Source organism: Dipodomys ordii, unplaced genomic scaffold, assembly GCF_000151885.1.
Source record: "Dipodomys ordii isolate 6190 unplaced genomic scaffold, Dord_2.0 Scaffold30, whole genome shotgun sequence".
Taxonomy (NCBI): domain Eukaryota; kingdom Metazoa; phylum Chordata; class Mammalia; order Rodentia; family Heteromyidae; genus Dipodomys; species Dipodomys ordii.
Genome location: NW_012267246.1, coordinates 2,200,565 through 2,223,149, shown reverse-complemented (window position 1 = coordinate 2,223,149; position 22,585 = coordinate 2,200,565). Strand labels below are relative to the sequence as shown.

The 22,585-nt window shown below is 45.7% G+C and overlaps 1 protein-coding gene across 3 annotated transcripts in view; it reads right to left on the bottom strand.

The window, feature by feature from the left end:
• The window catches only part of Kcnab1 (potassium channel, voltage gated subfamily A regulatory beta subunit 1), a 212,226-nt gene that overhangs the window by 9,115 nt on the left and 180,526 nt on the right, over positions 1 to 22,585 (bottom strand). For 2 of the 3 annotated variants that reach the window (XM_013016169.1, XM_013016170.1), the window contains exons 8-10: positions 14,666 to 14,752; positions 1,617 to 1,702; positions 607 to 727 (exon numbers count right to left, since the gene is read on the bottom strand). In XM_013016169.1, coding sequence (XP_012871623.1) covers positions 607 to 727; positions 1,617 to 1,702; positions 14,666 to 14,752 — 294 coding nt within the window. The remainder of the gene's footprint in view (positions 1 to 606; positions 728 to 1,616; positions 1,703 to 14,665; positions 14,753 to 22,585) is intronic. The other variant, XM_013016171.1, reaches the window with a different exon arrangement.

Sequence of the window (22,585 nt, the reverse complement as noted above, 5' to 3'; positions counted from 1 at the left end):
ACTTCCAGACTTGCTTTTTGCTGGTTAATTTGGAGATGGAGTCTGAGAACTTTTCTGCCTGGGCTGGCTATAAACTGCTATCGTCTGGATCTCAGTCTCCTGAGTAGCTGGGATTACAAGAACAAGACACAGTGCCCATCTAGCCCTGCTCTTGGAATGTATGCACTCCCTAGACCCAGAGAGAAACACTTCCTCTGGCAAAATAACTCTGTGCTTCCCAAGCAGCACTGGCCGATAGAGGAAAGCCATGCCTCATAAACACTCAGTGTGTGACAGAAGTCATCCATGGTCATCCTGTTGTCTTGGTGTTGGTATCTGTTCTGATTTTATCCAGCGTCTCCCTGCCGTGCTTTCAGAAGGAAGTTATTCTGGAAATTGCTTTGGTATAAGTGTATGTCCATGGCTTTGTGGGGAGGCTTTACAAGGCCCACCAAAAGATGCTTGCACCTGTGACCACTGGGCGCCCCTTTCACTACACAGGCAGTTTTGGAACCCAAGACATGACCCTTGTATCAGTTAGGGACTGTGAAGAAGTATGTTCCCGGTGCTCCTGTAGTTAGGACGCATCAGGAGGCATGATCAGAGGAACCGTGCTTAGAGGATTACCTATTTTGTGGTAGAGCTCCGGCAGCTGCACCTCCACCTTTTCTCTCTGGAAGAGGTGGTACTCCGCTTGTTCGCAGACGGGCGGGATCATGTTGAACTGCCTGGCCACCGAGTAGGCTTCCTAGGGAGAGATGAGACCCCAGGGTGGGGTGGGAGGTTGGTACGGGTGAGCACAGTAGGCCTGTTCACTCTTTCACATGCAAGATGGCGGTCAGTAAAGAGACTGGAGCCCATAGCACGCAGGGAGCCGGGTAACAAGTGAGACCTGGGCCATTTCACTCCTCCCCTCATGGGGACGTCTTTGTTCTGGGTCAAGGCTTGGATTGAGTCAGGCCAGGGAAAATTTGTCCACATGTGAACTGTCAGTTATTAGAAGGAAAATATGATTTGATTATTATTTTTTTGTTCCTAAAGAAATAAAACTTAGACTAGCATATACAAGTGGTTGGTATTTAAATGGGTTCTAAACAGAAGGGTTATTCAGTAACACAGTTCTTACAAGAAAACTAGAATACTCTGCCCCTCTGTCTACTAACTGTAAACTGTCACCCTACCACCAAAGAACATGCAGTCAGTCACAGCTCTGCCTGATGTATCCTGAGCTGCTCTCTGTCTCTGTCTCTCTCTCTCTCTTATCTCTTTCTCATGCAGGTACCGGGCCCTGGATCCAGGGTCTCAAGTTCTTGCTTAGGTGCTTTAATTCTACCACTTGAGTCACAGCTCCATGTCTAGCTTCTTGCTGGTCAGTCTGAGAGAAGAGTCTTGGATCCATCTGCCTGAGCTGACTTTGAACCAGGATTCTCAGATCTCAGCCTCCTAAGTAGCTTGGATGACAGGACTGAGACACTGACACCTGACCAGCCATCTCTTTAATGACACAATCGATTCTAGAATTTCAGTTCTGTAGTGATTGGGAGAAAGGTTTTCAGAAGCTCTAGAAATGTGCCTCCGGGGCTCACTGGGTAGCTTGTAGGAGAGGCTGTGAAGGAGCCAGGAAGGGGCGAACGTACCATGATCTCCATTGCGCTCCACCGCGAGGTGCCCCAGTACATGGCCATGCCTTGGTTGATCACATGTGTCATGGCTCGAACAATTTCTGTGAAGAGTCAAACAGCATCGTCCCCTGACGCTCAGGGCTGGCCCCCTCTCCTGGTGCTTACCAGTTTAAAGCAGTGATGCATGTGATTTGTAAAATTAATTGGTAACAATGTTAGTAGTCTAACTGGCAGCTTTGATTCTCAGAGGCCACAGTACTTCCAGGTGAACCGACACTCTATTTATTTGTTTATTTGTGCCAGTACTGGGTCTTGGACTCAGAGCCTTCCCTCTCTGACTTAGCATTTTTTGTTCAACACTGGTACATCACTGCTTGAGCCTTGCCTCCATTTCTGACTTTTGGTATTAATTGGGGATAAGAGTCTTTTAGATTTGTCAGCCTAAGGCTGGCTTTGAACTACAATCCTCAGATCTCAACCTCCTGAGTTGTTAGGACTACAGGCGTAAGCCACCAGTGCCTGGCTGATGCTCCAGCTTTTGCATGTAGTAGCAATACTCAATGGTATTAAAAGCATAGTAACTTTAAGTTTTTTGAAGAGTTATTTTACTTTATTTCCCACATATTTTTAAAGCGGTATCGAGTAGGGAGAAGGCATCTCATTGGGCATGTCCTCACTCAGCTATTTTTTTTATCAGCAGAGGGTCTGCAGGGGTTTCACAGTGGCATTTACATGCTTGCATTGTACTGGGGTCAGATTAACCTCCCCTGTCTCCCCTGCGCCCATTTATTTTCCTGGATGCTTACAGTTGAGTAGGAATCTCTTTCAACACAGAAGGGAGGGACAGCATTTGTTTTGACCTGGAAGGACACAGGATCACGAGGAGGGAGGCCTGGCTTTCTTTGCACGTGGGCTGTGCAGATGCCAGCCTCACACTGGGTACTTGTTTAACAGAATGACTCAATAACAATGTGGTTTGCAGGAAGATAAACGCATTAAATGCTGAAAAACAGCTGAGACCACAGCTGTCGCAGCTCCCAGCGACGACACACACGCTGTCCCTCAGATATCAGAACCAGACTTCGTTGTGAGACAGCCCAGTAAACTGGCCTCAGTGGGCCCAGCCTTGTGCTCCCCAGTGCAGCATTTCCTAATTAGGAAGCTGCCCCACCCCAGGGGTGGGGCCAGAGCCAGGCCCCACCCAGGCCTAGCTCCGCCCCCACCACCTGGCTTACAGAGTTACCCAGCTTTCACAGCTACAGTTCACTCCAGGGAAAGTCACAGACAGGACTGGACTTCTTGTCTTTTAAGATGATCTTTAAGTGGTTGTACAGAGAGGTTTGAAGGTGACACATCATTTTGGGAGTATAGTGCACCTTGATCAGTGCCACCCTTCCTGTCATTCTCCCCACGTCTAGCAACTCCACCCAGCCCCTCCCGTGGAGGGAACCTGGTCCCACGTTCACATGAACATCTCACATTGACTATATTAACGACTGCATTCCTCCGTCCTTTCTCTCCATTCACCTACCCTCTTCCCAGGGGTCCCCTCTCCTACCAGCATGTTGTTAGACCGCAGGTTTGTTGTTCAGAGAAATCCTCTCCTGAACGTAGCAGGCTTTGGTCAGTACATTTGTACTGTGACCCTGCGTGTTTACACTCCTGTTTATAAACTTGACCTGACTGCCACCGAGTAGAAAATATGTGTCCTTAAAGGCAGTGCTAAGAAGAAAGCTTATAGCCACAAGCAGCGTCTCCATCAACAAATTAGAGAAATTGCAAATCAATACTCTGATGCTGCACCTCAATCTCAAAGAAAAATAACAAGACAACTGCCAAACCAGTAGACAGAAAGAAATGATAAGGATTAGATCAGAAATTTAAAAAAATGGAGACTCAAGGAACTATACAAAGAATTAACAAAACAAAAAGTTGGTTCTTTGAAAAGATAAACCAAATTGATAAGCCCTTAGCAAATCTGACCCGTGGGCTGGATTTCTTCCACAAGACATGGCAGCCAGACTTCCAGAGTGCTAGGTGATCGCTGCATACTTTCAGGGGTCACAGGCCTTGGGCTCCACTGTGGGTTGCTTGTTTCCAGTAGTGTTGGGCTAGATGTATTCGGGCTCTTGCTCGTCATGAGCACACACTGTCGGTATGGACAGAGGGTTTGGGAATGGCAGGCCTGAACCAGGTCTTCGCTGTATGGTCCTTTGTGTGAGCAACTTCAAACCTCCCTGGGTTTGGAAATACTTCATTCACTATTGTCTGTCCAGCAGAGGTGGAATTTGGTTTCTAAGCACAGTATTTTTCTGTCTTGGAGAATAACTTGCAAATATGAAACCACAGCAGACAAACTATGTAGATCATTTTCACTCCATTAAAAATACAGGAGGATGCCGGGCATAGGTAGCTCATACCTGTCATCCCAGCTACTCAGGAGGCTGAGATCAAAGAGGCTGAGCGCTGTCCTCAAGCTTTTCATTCAATGCCTGCGGGTGCTCTACCACTTGAGCTACAGCTCTACTTCTGGCTTTTTGGTGCTTAATTGTAGCTAAGAATCTCATGGACTTTCTCACCTGGGCTAGCTTTGAACTGTGATCCTCAGATCTCAGCCCCCTGAGTAGCTGGAATGACAGGTGTGAGCCACCAGCTTCTCTGTCTGGTGAGGATGGGAGGTGGGGAAGGTACGCCATGGAGTTTTGTTCTTAGAGTTGGCTGCACATGCAGCCATGAGAGAGGCCGAAGCTGGATATTCATATGGACTCAAATGTTGATTTAGTTCTTATTAAATTAGCCAATTATTAAATTTTTAATGTCAGAAAAATCAGTTGCTTAGCTAGCTAACAGCAACCAACCACCAGTGTCTTAACCAGCTATAATGTGTGTGGACACCAGAGGGCGCCATTGTCAAAAGAAAAAAGTCCACAGAGAGAGAATTCAGTTTTACCATCTCCCAGGCAAGAGCATGGATTCTGAGTTAGAAAGATCATTGAGTACTACACAGACCTCTGAGCACCCCGACAAAGGTTAAATCTGCACCCCAGAACTTACCCTAACTGCCCTGCCCATGTATTTTCAAATAAAGAAATCAGCTTGCTATGCCTGCTTATTTGGTAGAATCCTCATTTCAGAGTAGCTAAATGAAATCATTATTATATGTCAGAATCCTGACAGAGGGTGATTTCTATAAAATGCCTGAGCAGCTCACAGAAAGATAGGATGATGGGGTTTCTGATTCTCCTCCTTAACTAGAACCTTCTGGAAAGGTCTAACATTAAAAGATGACACCTTCAAGAATGATGAGGGTTGTGTTTGTTGGTGCTAGTAGTAGAGCTTGAAATCAGGTCTTGGGTGCTGTCCCTGAGTTTTTGTCCCTGAAGCCTGACACTCTACCACTTGAGCCACACCCCCATTTCCTGCTTTTTGGAGATAAGAATCTCATAGACTTTCCTATGTGTGATCCCAGCTTCCTGAGTAGCTGCGATTACAGGCATGAGTTTGGGATGACAGTTTTCCTTAGTGAGCGCTAATGATGCCACTCACTTGTAAATGTGTCAATTAGAGATTTTACTCACCCTTTCTCATATTTCAGTGGTGTGCCTGTTCTTTTGACTGTTCTATTGGGCTCACATTGCACGTTAACAATGTCTGTACTGACTGATGAATTCAGCCTCTGGGCATGTTGGAAGGAAATGCATTAGGCCAAACGCCCACCAAAGACAGTTTCCCAGATGCTCACTGAGCTGCTCAGCACAGAGCACAGCCAGGCCCGGGCAGCTCAGTGTGCCTGCTACTGCTGGAAGTTATTTCTGTAGTTCGTGGTGTCTGTCCTTGTACTACTATAGAAGTCTGACTCAAGCCCTACATTATGTTCTGAGCTCCTCTGTTTGGTGGTTTTCATCTCATTGGTCAGACAGATGTGGAATATCCTGACATACAGCTTCCTATTCTAGCCTCTCATCTTCAGATTGTTATTTATATAACTGGGCATCAGCTTCTTAGAACAGACTTTTAAGTTAATTTGAAAAGGAATGTGAGCTTGTGGATGGAAGAATTCATAAGCCATTTGGCTGAGATTGAACGGAGTTAAAAAAAAAAAAGATATGGACCCTCTTGGGATTTCCTACGGGCAAATCCAGCTTGTGCCTTAAGAGGAAGCATCTGCATTACTTCTTTACTCCTGCTGGGCTGGCCTTGGTCCCTGGGCAGTGTTGGGGAAGAGACAGCTCTTTGATGTCAGGATACTGAGCCCGCCTTCCATCCTTCCATCCTTCCATCCACGTAGCTCCCTGCCTGGCTCAGGCATCTGATCATGAACCAAAAGGTGATGTTGGAATCTGAAGAGGTAAGCTGCTAGGCCAATAGCGTTTGACAGCAAAGCTGTACTGTGGTGTGCTCTGGAGCAGAGACACCCCTTCATGACTGGCTGGCTTGTTGCTATGGTTTGGCTGTGAAGTCTCCTGGAAGATGCAGGTGCTGAAGGCTTGGTCCCTAGTGTATCCCGTCTTTAGTGCCTGAGTCTTCCTCTGCCTTCATTCGTGGATGTGTCTGCTGATGAGTGGAGACTTTCTAGACTTGTGAGCCAGTGGAGCCCTGGAGTTGGAGTCTAAGTGAGGTGGGTGGGCTGACTTTGAAGGGTGGATCTAGGCTCTTTGAAGGGTGGATCTAGGCTCTGGTCCTTTCTGATTACTTCTCTCTGCTTCCTGACCACCATGAGAGAGTCAGGTGTGCTCACCACAGAGTGAAAGTTTTGAAACTGAGCTGAAATACATCTTTCCCATTCCGGAATGATTCTCTCAGGCGTTCTGGCAGACTCAGTGGTGAAAGGTGGTCTGCCACTCCTGTCCCTCTCCCTGTTCTGGTCTGGTCCTCATGCCAATTTCCCCATTCCTTCATCCTCTCACTGGGGACTTCCCTTTCATTTCTGAGCTTTCTCCAGCCAGTGCCCAGAGATGGCCATTTCTTCTCACTTTCTCTAGCAGAATCTTCTTGCTGAGGAAGGATTTAGCAAAGGACTTCATTGATGAGCCACAATCCATAACCCATAAAGGCTAGCAGTATTAGATAGCTTTGGCTGTATCAGAAAAGTCTGTGCAAATCTCCTGTTCCATACGTCAACAGAGCTTTGAAGTAACTCTTTTCCCCTCACAAATCGCTGAGTGAGATGGTCCCAATGTCTTCATTAACTTAGCTTTATTTGGAGCTAAGTCTTCCCAAGCTGTGAAAAAGTATACTTTTCCCCATGGTCATTCTTTTTTTTTTTGGGTCTGGTCGTGGGGCCTGAACTCTGGGCCTAAGCGCTGTCCCTCAGCTCTTCAGCTCAAGGCTAGCACTCTACCACTTGAGCCACAGCGCCACTTCCGGCTTTTTTCTTTTTGCTTATGTGGTGCTGAGGAATCGAACCCAGGGCCTCAGGCATGCAAGACAAGCGCTCTACCACTGAGCCACCTTCCCAGCCCCTCACAGCTATTCTTGTAACAAGCTTTTTTTCCTTTGGTTTTCCTGGCCACAATCCTTCTCTCAGCTTCCTCTGTGCTTGCCCCATTCAGCTGACATCCTGCCCTGGTACTTCCCTCCTGGTACTTCCTCCTTAGTATATCCTTCCTGACACTTCCTTTCTAGTACTTCCTTCTTGGTACTTCCCTTCTGCCATTTTGGGGATTCTCTTCTCTCCTCTAATGACTTCCTCCTAAAGGAGCATGGTTTCTGGGAGCTTCTGTGAAGCTGTGTTGGGAGACAGGAAAGCTGAAATGACATCGTTTCTTCAACCTCGGGGATCATTTCCCACCCCACTCTTCCTCTGTGTTTGAAGGCCTGCTCTGTGTTGCTCAGATTCTCAGGGTTGCTGATGACAAACTGTCTGACCCTCCATGTGCGTTCTTCCAATCTTCCGGACTAGTCTAGATTGCTCTTTTGGAATATTCTAGATTGATCCCGACGTTTCAAATACATTTCACAGTGGAGCTCTTTGTGTGGGTCTCCACTCATTTTTCTGGGTTATCAGCAAGCACTGTTGCCCCAGGGCCTGACGGTACTGAGATCTGGAGTTTTCTCCCACTGCTCTGTGGTGATCCCTCTCCGGTGTTTTGTCTGTTCTCTGGCTAGACATTCTTTAGTTGAGAAGATACTGACCCTCCTGAATAGAGCCTTAATTTTCTTGTCTTTCCCTTTCCATTGTTTGGACTTTAAACTTACTTTCTGGAACATTCTCTCAACTGTCCTGTGCAATACTTTGCTCATTTAAAAATAGTAGCCATTATGTTCCATATATGTTAACTTACTGTTTGCTTCCATCTCCTCTGGTTGGTTGATCAGTCCCTGGGCAGGAGTCTGTGTTCTGTTCTCCGGGGTGTCTCTGTGTGGTATGGGGTGCAGCTGTCGCTCTGGGAACACCAGTGGTGTGTGAGTACGTGAGCGAGTCTCACTCAGCTTGGGTGTCATCCTCTCCCACATTCTTGGCCGTCCTGATTGCCGGGTGGTGGCATTTGAAGGGCATTCCGTAGGTGTTTTCAGACGAGGTCTTGCAAACATTCATTTTACTCAGGAAGGGAGTAGGGGAAATAGGTGAGAGAAGCAGATTTTCATCCTTCTTTTCCTTAAAATTTTTGTTTTGATTTCCAATCCTCTTCCTCCTGTTCTTCATGCTCCTCTTCCTCCTCCCTTTCTCTCTCCTCTTCCTTCTCCTATCCTCCCACTCCTCTTCATCTTCCTCTTCCATCTCCTCCTCTCCCTCGTAGTTTTAGGTGGACTCGTGTCCTTATGTCAGGTGGTTATTTTCTCTCTTGTCTCATTAGATGAGAGCTCTCGCTGTTGGTGGTGCTTTGGATCCTCAGGGCTTCAAGGCTGATGGCCAGGCACCTTCTCCCCACCCCCACCGCCAACGGAAGGGGCAATGATCAGATCAAAGCCTCCTAAGTAGCTGGGATTACAGACATGAGCCCCCTATACTTGGCTCTTCTCCTTTTCTTCGCAGGATGCATTTTAACTGATTTTAATTGGCATGTCCGCTGGATTTTCATCCCCTTGTAGCTCCTGGGTGTTCCCTGGCTCTGGAGAAGAGATGTAGGGTGAGATGCTCAGGTGTGTGTGTATGGGTATGGGGGGCCTTTCGAGAGCAGGGTTCATGGTTCCTTGCACCAGTAGTAAGGGAGGTGCCCGGGTATTGTGCCCACCATCAGTGCTGCCTTGTTCCCACGTCCCCTGTGAGGGCAGAACTTCCACACGCACACTCTGACCGGCAGCAAAGCCAGGATTAGAAGTTGGTCTCTCACTTGGCTCCATTCTGGAGGCTTCTAATGAGAGGCTGGTGAAAAAGCTGCACAGGAGTTGGGAAGGCCCAGATGCGGCCCCACTGCCTCCTGTTGTTCAGATGACTGAAGTGGACCTCCTTTCTACTGCACAAACTGACGGTCTGTGAAGGGTAAAATGCCAGCCGAACAGGATTTCAGTGCGTTTGGGGGTGAATCCATAGTTAAAATGGAAATAACTTCAGTAATCTTGGAACTATTTTTTCATTTTCATTTGCTTTTTTTTTCTTGCCACAGGCTCATCTTTGTGAATATAAAAGTAATTTCCTCCAAACTAATTTCTTGAAAGCTGAACTGTCCCAGCCTTTCAAATCAGGAAGCTAAATTGATCTGATAGTCACCGGTGGCCCTGGAAGCGTCCTGGCCGGGTCGTCACAGAAATGTGCCCAGCGCTTTTAATTTGATGTGATGATCCCCAGCGGCACCTCCACGCTGGTCCTCGGTGTCAATCAGACTGCGGGGAGGGACCTAGCATCTGGATGCAGCACGATTGCTCAAGAGGAACAGCAAGAGGTAAGGGTGTGCAGGGCTGTCTGTGAGAACATCATCTTGAAATCTGATGAACCGCACCAGATGACAGACTGCTTCTAGATGCTAGGAAACTCAGTCCCCATTCCAATAGAGGCGAGCAAGTTGTACCTCTTTAACTTTAGAACTTCATTCATTCAATTACTCAAACAGCAATTCACTTATTCATCTAAACACTATCCATCATATATGTGTGCATGTGTATGTGTGTATGTATGTGTGTGTGTGCGGCGTGTGCATCCATGCTAGAGCTTGAACTCAAGGCCTGGGTGTTGTTCCTTTGCTTTTTCATTCGAGGCTGGTGTTCTACTGCCTGAGCCATAACTCCTCCTCTGGTTTTGTGGTGGTTTATTTGAGTCAAGTGTCATGGACTTGTGCTTGGGTTGGCTTTGAACTGCAATCCTCAGATCTCAGCCTCCTGAGCATGAAGCCACATCTGGCTCCATTATTTTTTTAGTGCCTACTCTGTGGCTCATGCTCTATTAGACTGAAAAGAGAGCATGTGGTCAGATAATGTAGCCACTGACCATGTGTGACTACTGGTCCAAGTTAAGATAATCACACTCGTTTCAAAGATTTCATATGAAAAATGTAAAAATATCTTACCAATAGTTGTTTATATTGAATACACATTGGAATGGTAATTTTTATAGAAGGGGCTAAATAAAATAAGTTATAATTCACCTTATCTACTAAGTTTTTTCTTTATAAACATGGTTAGTGGGATATTTAAATTGCATTGGTGGCTTGCACTGTGCTTCTGCTAGGAACCACTGTTACTCTACTTGCAGAAGACCATTATGTGTCTTGGGATAGGTTGGGGCCACTTTTGAGAGAAGATAATAAAAGATAAAGGCAGAGGGAAAACTATGAGAGAGTGAGGGAAGGGGATATATGGTTCAAAAAGCGTTGTAGTCATTACCTGACTCATGTAACTATAACTTCTCTATATATCTCCTCTACAATAGCAATAAAAATAACAATAATAAAAAGAGATAAAGGCAGAAAGGCTAACCTGCTGTGACTCAATGGTACTGGTAGGTTTTACGTGATTAAATATTTGTCACTTACTGGGCCCCATATAATAATTTGGGATGCCACAATGTTTGATGCTTCCTGGAATTTTCTCAGTTGTCCTTAGATATTCTAGTTTCCTGAGTATCTGCAGATGACTGTTTGCATAAAGCAATGCTATAAAAGATGACTCAGGAAGAAATAAATATGTACAGACTTCCTGATAATTTCCTGGCATTGTGGAAATAAAACAAAGCTGACTTTAGTCTTATTAAATTTTAGTTTTTGTGGTTCTGGAGTTTGACCTCATGACGTCACACTTGCTAGGCAGATGCTCTATTGCTTGAGCTGCAGATTATTGTTGTTATTGTTGTTCTGATATTTTTGAGATAGAGTCTCCCTTTTTGCCTAGGCTGGTCAGAATTGTGATCCTCTTATTTATGTTTCTTGCTGTAGCTGGAATGACAGGAGTGATTCACCATGTCCAGCTTTTTCTGTTAAGATGGGGTCTCAAAAACTTGCATAGAGTGGCCTTGAACAGTGTTCCTCCCAATCAATCTTTGCCTCCCAAGGACACAGGATTACAGATGTGAGCCACTATGCTTGGCTTTGCCAATCTTTCCCCTTCCTCTCTTCCTTTCCTTTTCTTTTTTGACATTAAGGAATCTGGGTTCCTTCATGTTTGCACTCACCTTCAAAAGGCAGTGGAGAGAAACAAGATAACTTGAATAACCAAATAATGTGAAAAAAAAACCTTAAGTAACTGTCATTAGTAATGGAATAATAGTGAAGGACTTGGGTTCTAAGATGCGGTAAATAGAAGGCAACACTTGGTTTGCAAGTGCTTTGAAATTAAAATAACAATTAATAAAAAAATTAGCTGAAATGTCTTTCAGCTCGAGCTCCGAGCATGCTTGGATCAGCCTACTTGAGGAAGATGGGCACCCATCCTCTGCTCACCATGGCACCCACACGGCCCCGGTCCTGTGCCCAGCTCCATCCTCCAGGCAGCTGGACATGGAAGGATACCAGCGTCCACCCCTTGCCCAGGTCCTGGGGCAGGCACACAAGTGCTGGGTCTGCACACTGCTACAGGGTGGTGGGACTTGGGCTGCCTCCAACCTTCTCTCCTTCTCTTGCTAGTGAAGATTTTGAAGGATACTCTGGGCATTTATGCCAATGACACAAGGCACAAGTGGAGCCGTGGAGAGCACAGGGAGCGGCCATTGGTGCTCTGTGGTCAGAAGGCAGCAGTGGGGTCGGCCGGGCCTCTCTGTGAGGCTGGGAAATCCGCAGGGCTTGCCAGCTAGTGTAGAAGAGGCAGATGGCCCGGCAGACGCTGCAAAGGAAAAACGACTTAACCACGTGGCGAGCCATAGAAAAATAAACAAGGAGGACGGAGGGAAAAGTCGCAGTGCCTCGGCCTCAGGGTGGCTGCCTGTCTCCCCGACGTGTTCACCTGTGCCCCACGGGGTGCGAACGAAGTCTCTCTTGCTGTCCCACTGTGTGTGCATTTGGAGTTCACAGCCATCAGTGGAGAGAGCTTGCTGTGTGTCTGCTGGTGCCTGGCGGGCACGGACGGAAGAATGGAAGGCGCGGAGGGCTGGGATGCCTGGCACCAGTCCTCTCGGAGAGCGTGTTTGCTGCCTTCCTTTCTTTCTGGCTCAGTTGGCTGCTGCACTATCTGTGGAAACTGGATGAAGCTCCCCTCGGTTTGTTTTAGAAGTGCTCCCAATTCACGTCGAGGCGTGGTACAAACCGCACACATGGGAATGGCATTTGAATCCTCTTTAAATGGCTTTGTGACAGCCAGCGTGGTCCATACCCAACCCCTGACCGCAGTGTGATGCATGGCTGGAGGGCTCTAGCGTCCCTCGGTTGTCATGAAGAGGGGTTAGGTGGGCTGGGCACCCTTTCCACCTTGCCCACCCAGGAAGCCCTGAGCAGTTGGGGAGGGAGCCTGTGTCCTGGCAGGGAGTAGTTAAAACCAATGAAAAGTGAGCCACAAGCTCTGGGGCCTGCCGTTCTGATATATGTAGACTTAACATGAAAACCAGCCTGTGCCGGGCAAGTGCGGTCCCACCACCCACAGCAAGCAGGACGGATTCGATGGAGCCCACAGTGGACAGGCGCATTGATGAGCAAGGGCCAGGTGCTGGCTTACCCCGATACCTCCAACTAGGCTGGAGGTGGGGATCAAGAGAATCGCGGTATAAGGCCTGCTCAGACACACACACCAGAGGTGCCGGTACGCACCTATAAACAGGATTACAGTCCTGGCTACTATGGGTGGAAACCGTAAGATTCTCTTCCCCTATTCCCTCAAAAACAGAAGAAACCAAGCAAGCAAGCCAGCCAGTGGTTCATGCCTATAACTTGGGAGGCTTAACTCTAAGGATGCAGTTCTCAGCCAGCCAGGCAGGAAACTCCGTAAGACTCTTATCTCCTACTAACTACCAGAAAATCTGGAAGTGGATCTGTGGCTTAAGTGGTAGAGCATTATTAGGCTTGCCACAAAAGTTTAGGGACAGCACTCAGGCCCAGAGTTCAAGCTCCAGGTCCAGCACACACACACACAAAATGAATGAAAAATCATACAAGGACATAACTAAAGCAGAAAGGGCTAGGGATGTGGCTGTCTAGCAAGAGTGAAGCTCTGATTTCAAACTCTAATAGTGCGCTACCACTGGAGCCATGCCTCTACTTCTGGCTTTTTGCTGATTAATTGGAGATGAGAGTCTCAGATTTGTCTGCTCTGATGGGCTTTGAACCTTGATTCCCAGATCTTCTAAATATCTAAGATGAAAGGCATGAGTCCTCAGTGCCTGAGCATAAACGTTTCTTATTCTAATAAAATGCTTATGCTTTGCTTTACCAAATACTTCATATTTGCTTTGATAAAAAACACACATTTTCTTTGATTTTTCCAACACTGATATTGCCTTATAGTTAATTCTTGATTTAGTTAGAATCAAGAAATAAGAAAGTTTAAGAGAAAATAGACATATACACACATGTTTGATGTATATGATACATATAATACATACATGCATTATATGTATTTTTTTGTAGTGGAGAAAGCGATAAATGGAAAATATAGTTTCCGTAAAAATTTTCATGGTCAGAAACAAACTAAAAAAAATCATACGTACTTCAACCAGCTTTTGTAACTATACATCCAAAGTCAATCTTCACAGAACTGTGGTTTTTTTGTTATTTTTTTTTAAAAATCGGTTGTGGGGCTTGAACTCTGGGCCTGAGCACTGTCCCTCAGCTCTTCAGCTCAAGGCTAGCGCTCTACCATTTGAGCCACAGCGCAACACCCGGTTTTTCTGGTGCTTTATTGGAGATAAGAGTCTCATGGAGTTTCCTGCCCGGGCTGGCTTTGAACCACCATCCTCAGATCTCAGCCTCCTACGTAGCTAGGATTATAGGCATGAGCCACCAGTGCCTGACAGAACTGTGTTTTGAATCATCAAAGATGATTCAAAGTTACCTTCAGTGTAATGTCATGTGGACTCAGCATTCTTATTCTTTGAAAACTGATAACCCATATTGTAACATAAAGCCCAAATACCCAAGGCACCCTCCCTTTAAAATTCTTTTCCCCAGATATCTCCATTCTTATTCACCCCAGGGAAGTGCCGTAATCCTGGGATTACAGGCCTCAACTAACTGGAACATTCTCCCTGGTGGTCCTCCAAAACCAGTCATCCTGGGATAGGACAGTTGTAAGATGGAGCCGATCAGTAGGCAGGTTTGGAAAGCCTACTGGGGAGAAGCTTACACCCCAGGCTAACCGCAGGAACAGAAAGAGTGGATGGTGCAGCTTCTGGAAGATCCAGTCAAACCTCAGAGATAGCTGATTTTGAGCTGCTCCCCAGGACTGTGCCTTGGGAAGACCTCAGTGGACTCACTCTAGAGGAATGACATTAAATCCGTTGGTTTAGTTGAGGAGATCTCATAATCAAAGTGAATGAACCCTGGGATCATCACCAGACACAAGCCTCAAGCCTTCAACTGATGACAGAAAACACAATTGAGAAGACTGCAGGGCCTTTGCTTTCAAAAGGGTCAATATTCTGGCTAAGAGATACCACCTGTTTTGTTTTTCATACCCGTGCAGGTCAGGTTGCATACGTTTCCTCTCCCACCATGAGTAGAGTACTCACACTACTCAGTCACTCAGAGTGGTTCCGTGGGCGTCCTCACCTTCCATGGGCGTGTTGCCGTCAGGCCGATTTGCGAAGACCACATCCACATAGTCCAGCTGCAGCCTCTGCAGGGAGCCCTTCAGTCCTGCCAACAGAGGGGCGTCAGGACAAAGCACAGACACTCCCAGAGCCCAGGCCCAGGAACTGCACAAGGGATGGGAATTTGCTTCAAACAAACACTGGAAAGGAGCTGAGCACCGAGGCAGCATCAGCAGCTCCAGGGGTCATTTCCCCCAGAAGTGCAATTTTATAGGAACTCAGGATTCATTTCCCCCAGAAGTGTGGTTTTACAGGGGCTCCAGGGGTCACTTCTCCTGGAAGTGCAGTTTTACAGGAACTCACACGTGAGACTGTCTTCCCCAGAGGACAGACAGCCTGGTTGCAGCCCAGTGATTAGAAAGCAGATAGCAGGTGTCAGTGCTCATCAAGAAACACAAACGAAACAGTACATGGAGACAGTCTCATGCCAGAGTGGCTGCCACCAAGCAGACAAAAGTGCTGGTGAAGAGGTGGAGAACAGGGATCTTCACCCACAGGGAGAGAATGTAAATCAGGGTAGCCATAATGGAAAGCAGTGTGGAGCTTTCTTTAAAAAGTTCCCTGATGACCCAGCACTCCCACAACTGACTGTAAACCCAAAGGAAATGAAATCACTATGTTGACAAGCCATCTGCACCCCCTTTCATTGAAGCAGAATTCATAACAACCAGGAAATGGAATCAACCTTAGTACCTTAACTGATAAATGAACAAAGAAAAGCACACTATGCGTATTACCCCACTACCGTGGACTCTAATGACATCGGTGTCACAGAAGTTAAGAGCAGCATCTTGGGGAGGAAGGGGGTAGGGGAGATGGAGAAAGCTTGAAACAAGGTCTAGAAAAGCTAGAAGAATGGGGTTTGAACATTTCCACCATACAGAAAGAAAAAGTGTTTGAAATGGATATGCTTACTTTAGGGAAATTGTGCAGTTTTTATGTCAGAACATTTTAAGATCGAGACTAAGAAGAATGACATTGTATGCAATGGTGTGTTTCTAGAACTGCGAAAAATGTGTGAAAGACTTTGTCCCTCAAAAGGAAATGTCCTAAGATACCCAAGATCCCACCAGCAAGCTGAAGCTCCACAGCCAGAACTCGTGGACCATGTCCAGAAATGAAGTGTTGTGTAGCAAGCAGCTTCTTGAGTTTTCTGATCTTCATGGAAAATGCAAATTGGTATTTATGTTTTGAATTACTTAGCAAGCCTGTTAGTGAGATGGACATATATTTATTGAAAATTAAACCCATTCAATTAGTATAAATCAGAAGAAAATGACTGCCTTGGCTCTATTACACATACAAATTTTAATAAAACTCATCTAAAATTCATTTCAATATCAAGTAGAAAGCAAGTGAAGACTCTGTTTCCTATTTTACTCATGTTATCAAATTTTACAGAACCTATGACATATAGCTGAGCTACATTTTTCATCTTTTGAGAAGAAACAAAAACACTAGCTGCTGTAAAGACCTAAGATGTACTATGAAGGAGAAAATGAGGGTCTGAAGAGAAAATCTGGAACCAATAGCCTAGGTTTCATCCCTAACTAGTTGGCCACATTCCTAAAATTAATTAATTTTAGTAAAATTAAAACATCCCTAAAATAGAATACATTATGGAAGACATTATCAGCCCAAAGCAGGGCAATGTTCAAGAATTATCTCTCCCATTTCCACAAGTCACCGCATTTTCTCATCAGCTTCTTTAGTTCCTCAGGAAGACCGGAGATTTTTCTTTTTATTATAAGCATAAAATTAATTGCCTGTTAAATGAGGCTCTTATAAATTTAAATTTGGCTCACTTAAACTTGATTTTCAAACTGGTTTATTGGACAGTCACAATTACTTCCTTGACGGGAAAATGAAGTGCTTGAATAGAAATATTTTGCACTCACTGAAAAGGGTTGTCTACAATGGCACTTGTTCAAAGCCTTGAAGAAGCGACCGAGGGCAGACAGGTGCGATGGGGCCTAAACCCTGCTCTTCCCACACCGCCACGTCTCTCAGGGTTGAAATAGCACCAATGTCTAAGAGAGAGCTCGCCAATTACTTCACCTTGAAAAGTAGCAGGCTCTGAGTCATGCATTGTAGGGCATAGCCAGTCAAACACAGACACTGTTTGAAAGGCTCTGATGATGCCTGTCAGACATAACCAATCAAACACGTGACAGTGTTGGAATGGTTGGCCCAGTGCCTGGGAGCCCTTAGACGTTTTGCATGACTTCTGTCATCTGAAGTGGGACTGACAAATGCATTGGCTTTCAGAACTACTCCAGAGATGGCTGCGGAAGACATTAAAGAGAAATAGAAGTGGCAGTTATACCAGGGTGTTCATATTTAGGAGAAAGCGACTCCAAGACAATTGCCACGTCCTTCTCTGGACTCCTTGGTTTGGAGAGAGGAAGAGGTATTTAGGTTCCCGTGCAGGCCTGGCCCGGGGACAAGGGCTGTCCCTTCTGAGGATGGTCCCCATCGCTGCCCCACTGCTGCCCAGGGCTTCTCCCAGCAGCCCACCATAGGGAAGGTAGCTCCGAGAGGCTACAGGTAACCTGGCCCCATGGTGGCCAACACTTATAATCCAGCTCTGGTTATCCCTAGCACACACTGTGTCCTGACGGGATCCTGAAACGGTGCCTGCTTCGATGAGTGAAAGATGCTTGGACACAGCCTTCACCCCAAGGATCTGACCTTGTATACTTTGGCTCATTGCTCAACCTCATAATGCTGACCCATAAACAGTGGTGGAGGGAGAGGGGGTTCATGAAAACACCAGTCTCCTTTGATTGGCCCTTCCCCTCACCTTTTTTTTTTTTTTGGGTCCGGTCGTGGGGCCTGAACTCTGGGCCTGGGCGCTGTCCCTCAGCTCTTCAGCTCAAGGCTAGCGCTCTACCACTTGAGCCACGGAATCGAACCAAGGCCTCAGGCATGCAAGGCAAGTGCTCTACCACTGAGCCACCTTCCCAGCCCCACCTTTTTTTTTTTTTTTTTTAAGATAAGGTCTTTTGTGCAGCCCAGGTTGGCCTAAAGTTTGTGACTCTCCTGCCTCGGCCTCCAGAGCACTGGCATTATAGGCATGTGCCACCACACTGGGCATAGGTCGTTTGGATGGTATTTCTTCTGTGATCGGTCATGTGACTGCAAACTATCAGGACATTCTGTTCTTTTCTATCTGGATCGTTTAATCTCGTAGAAACAGGCAAGTCATAGCAATGTAAAGTCGTACTCAACAACTGTCTCCTTTTGTCACATTTAGGGTTGTGCCAATAAGTTTTACCTCCACGTAGGAAGCATTCTGCTGAGCCCTGGCTAGGGGGCAGGTATTAAGTTTAAGTGGAAGGCAAAGATGCATCCATTGCTCAGTTCCACAGGGGCAGCCGGGAAGCCAGGAACAACCTGAGGGACTAAATGCTCCCAGGCAGGGAACCCACATGCAGAAAGTGCTTTATTGTTGGTCTGACCGCAGCACTCTCATGGGATCTGTGGAAAGCAGTGCAGGAGGAGGAGGGTGTGTGTGTATGTGTGTGTGTGAATGCCCCGCTCTTGAGCAGATAGCTGGATAGGAACTGCAGTTCCTCAGGAGTCCATAGGATTATAACTCATATGCAGAAAATAGATGTCAATGGAGCATAGCAAAGTAAACCAAGGGCCATTTTTCATTTCTTTTTTTTCTTAGGTTTGGAGTATAACAAATATCATATTGTTTAGAAGGTACACTTTAATTCAATGTAAGCCTACAGATTTCCAAAGACTTTAAGCAGGATTGAAATGGTTAGAAGTGGTTGTAGGGATAGAAGCAAAAAAATTTAAAAAAAAATTGGCAAGGGGCTGGGAAGGTGGCTCAGTGGTAGAGCGCTTGCCTTGCATGCCTGAGGCCCTGGGTTCGATTCCTCAGCACCACATAAGCAAAAAGAAAAAAGCCAGAAGTGGCGCTGTGGCTCAAGTGGTAGAGCGCTAGCCTTGAGCTGAAGAGCTGAGGGACAGCACCCAGGCCCAGAGTTCAGGCCCCACGACTGGACTCCCCGCCCCCCCCCCAAAAAAAAATTGGCGATTCTGCCAGGGCTCTCCTCCATCCAGTATGCCTTTCATCACCTTATGCTTTTATGTCTGTAGTATGTTTGCTTTCCTAACTATCTTGGAAAAAATGTTGTTTTAAATAATGTACACTCCTATAGTATATAATTTCCAGTTTCTTTTAGTAGCTTCCTAGTCAAAATGTAAGACTTTCCACCTCCTCTTTCTGATCCTCTTTTTTTTTTTTTTAAGGTTATGTGGTATAAGAATCACATGCATCTATACCTCCCACTTTAAAACATAGTTATCCTGGGAGAGTTAAGTTTCCACGAACATGGTATGCTGGAAAGGAATACTGGAATGAATGCTTTCATTCAGAACTTTGAGACATCTTCAATTATCTTTTGAAGTTCTGAGAGTGAAGTTTAACTCCTGTCATTCACTAAAAAGTTTCAAGCTGATATTTTGCAGTTTATTTTTCTTTCTTGTTTATATAACCATGGCTGTACTTGGAATCACATAATGAAACTGAAGGCCAAACGCAGAAACAGAAATATCATTTGACGATAATATTCACAGCCCCATTCTACTTATGCTATGACTTGCAAATGACTCCTATTCCACACAAGGCACTCAAGGCATTCAATCTGCCAAATTCTAACACTGGCTGGGTGAATAAATAGAACTTTAGTGTTTGAAATGACCCTGGGATTCTGAGTGGATATAAAAGACCTATTAGTGAAATCTCTTCTCCCCCTGTTGAATTTAATGAGAACATTATACTAACTGGATCTGAGTCAAGGACTTGGGTCTCGTAGAAGAGTTTTTTTTTAAATAGGATTAAAAACTAAAAGGACTCCAAACTACATTAGGCACAAGCCAAATTCTTTGCATATTCTGTAAAGTAGTTTTATTCAAATGGCCAAGGTCACCCTGCATACAAGTGGGCTGAATTCTGTATGAACAGGACTCTTAATATCTAATGGTAATTCTCAGACATAATGTGCATGTGAATCCCTAGTAAGTAAGGTCAACTTCAACACAGGAAAACTCCCATAAAACTCCAGGATAGCTATTTATAAACTTGTTCAAATTTTACTCTGGGTTTGGAAATACTATATATATATATATATATATATATAATTTACTTAATTCTCTACTTTCTGCTTTCTTAGATATAGTCTCTGTGGTGTTTCTTGTACTCATGAGTTCTGGCTTTCGGCTGAAACTATGAAATGCAAAATAACACCAATAACACCAACAACGACCACATAATAACAAGTGACCTCCATCTCAAAAGTTTCAAATTTTGTATTAAAGTTTGAATCTGGGTCAACTTGGATTTCAGCTGAACTGGTTTATCCAACCTAAGAGACTGGTTCCTAAGAGAATTCCAGACTTAATTAAAGGAAGAAGAAATCTAAGCCATTTCTATTAAGTTAGATGAGGCCAGAAGAAAACAGATTTAAAAAAAGGACAGAGAATTGTGAAATTATTCATGTGCTTTGGTAAACATTAAAACAATGGAGATTTGATGAGTGCAATGGCAGAACTTCTCCATCCTTTTTTAAAATAATCTTTGTTTAACAAAGATTTTATAATCTTTGTTGCTTCCAGCGTGATCCACTTTCTGAACCTTTCTCCTTGTCAATCAATCAGCTTAAAAAGAAAATAAGGGAACAGTGGCCACAGGTCTGGGCAGGGACCCTGGCCAGGACAGACAGTGGCATGGACCAGCACCGTGTCCAGACACAGAAAACTTTCACAGTGCTGCTGGTCAGCTCAAAACCAATGCTGGGAACTGTAAGTTGCCACCAGGGACCCTCCCACGGGGGACCAGGGCTGGTGGAGACCCAGCATGCTGAGCCCAGATGCCCTCCTTCCTGCACGAGCTGAAGAGGTCAAAGAGGCCAGAGCCCTTCCTTACCTCCCTTCTGCTTCCTGTGGAAGACCTAGACCACTAGGTCTAAGATTGGTTGAGCTCTAGGGCCATGGACCCTCTGCAGCCCTGGCTGCTGACAGAAAGGCCTGAGCTGCTAAAGGAGAGTGGGGACACCTCCCTGCACCGCTCCGTGGGAACTCGCCCCATGCAAATCTCACTCCTATCCTGGAGGCCTGAACTCAGCCTCCCCAACCTAAGGGAAGTAGACACCAGACTGGACCCAGCGCCTGCCCCAGACTGGAGCACACACTAGCCCAGGACTGGACTGTGAGCAGCCCGGGACCAAGTTCATGCCAGTCTCGAACTGAGTAGGGGTGATGTCCTGGTCCCTCCCTGCAGGAATCTGCCTCCCGCAGATGATCACTTGTCCCAGAGTCCTGCATGCAGCCCTTCACCCTGTGGGAAGTAGAGACTGGATCAGGACCAAGAGGGCAACCAGTCCAGTACTGGAGTGGGGTCAGTATCTCCCCACCGCCCATGGGAGCCTGCTCCCTCTGAGGCTCCGACTTGTCCCAATTCACATCTCTGGCAGGGACAACCTCCCACTAAAGCATAGTGGGCTCCCTCCCTCTTCCTGCCCCCCCTCCCACTGCGGGGCTCAAATGAGAGCCAGGGTCTAGACACCAGTCCAGGATGGCCTCCTCACTACGGCTGGTGGGCATCTGCCGACCCTAGACACAGATCAAGGCCAGGACACTGGCTGCTCTGTGCCACATGACAGGACCCACCACTGGGTCTAAACCTAGGCCACAACACCAGACCACCCTGCACACCACAGAGCCCTAACAACTGACCAGGACACATTCCACTATCTGAAACACCCAGAGCTGAAAGTTGCCAGATGCAAACTCTGCCAGAGATCCATCCAGCGAGTCGTACATCCACCCCCACACACTATCGCAACCTGAACAATTGCAATAGTCCCTGAACCCAAATGCATAAATCACAACGGAAGATGACAAAATTCATGAAAAATCAAGACAACAAGCCAAATCCAAAATCCAACAACAATGCAGGGAAGAAACCCAGTGAGAGTGAGGAGGAAGACTTGAAGGACAAAAGAACCATTAAAGTAATGATGAGAGAACTGGCCAACAAAATGGAAAGGATATACAAAAACAAATAGAATGCAAGGAAGAAATGACAAAGAATATACACGTCACCTGAAAGATGGAGAGAAAGATAGAAATGCTACACACCTCATTAAAAGATGAAATTAACACCCTGAGAATGGACTTCAACCAAGAACTTGGAAGCATACAAAGTTCGATGTCCTTATTGGAAACCACAGTTGAAATCATAACTAACAGAATAAATGAAGTAGAAAATAGTATCTGAATGTGAAAATAAAACAGAGGAATTAGGATAAAAAAAATCAAAGGATGAAAAACAGAACATAGAAAGGGAAAATCCAAGAATTGGCAGATTCAACAAAAAGATCAAATTTACACACAGTCTGGGATAGATGAGGGGGAAGAATTCAAAACTAAAGGCATTGAAAACCTATGTAACAAAATAACAACAGAAAACTTTACCGGTCTCAAGAGAGAAAATCTCACCCACTTGACAAAGGCATACAGAACTCCCAGTAGACAGGATTTAAGAAGAAATACTTCTAGAAACATTGTACTAAAAACACTGGACTTAAAAAACAAGGAATTAATTTTAAATGCAGCAAAATCAAAGAAGGAGTTATTATAGAATGGAAAGAAGATCAGAATCATTGCAGGTCTCTCCACACAAACTCTCAATGCAAGGAGAGCCTGGAGTGGTATAATTCAATTCCTGAAGATCAATAACTACCAGTTAAAACTGTTGTACCCAGCAAAGCTATCATTCACAATTGACGGTGAAACCAAAACCTTCCATGACAAACAAATACTAGTTTGGTAAGCACAGGAAAAGGAAAGAGGCGGGCTGGGA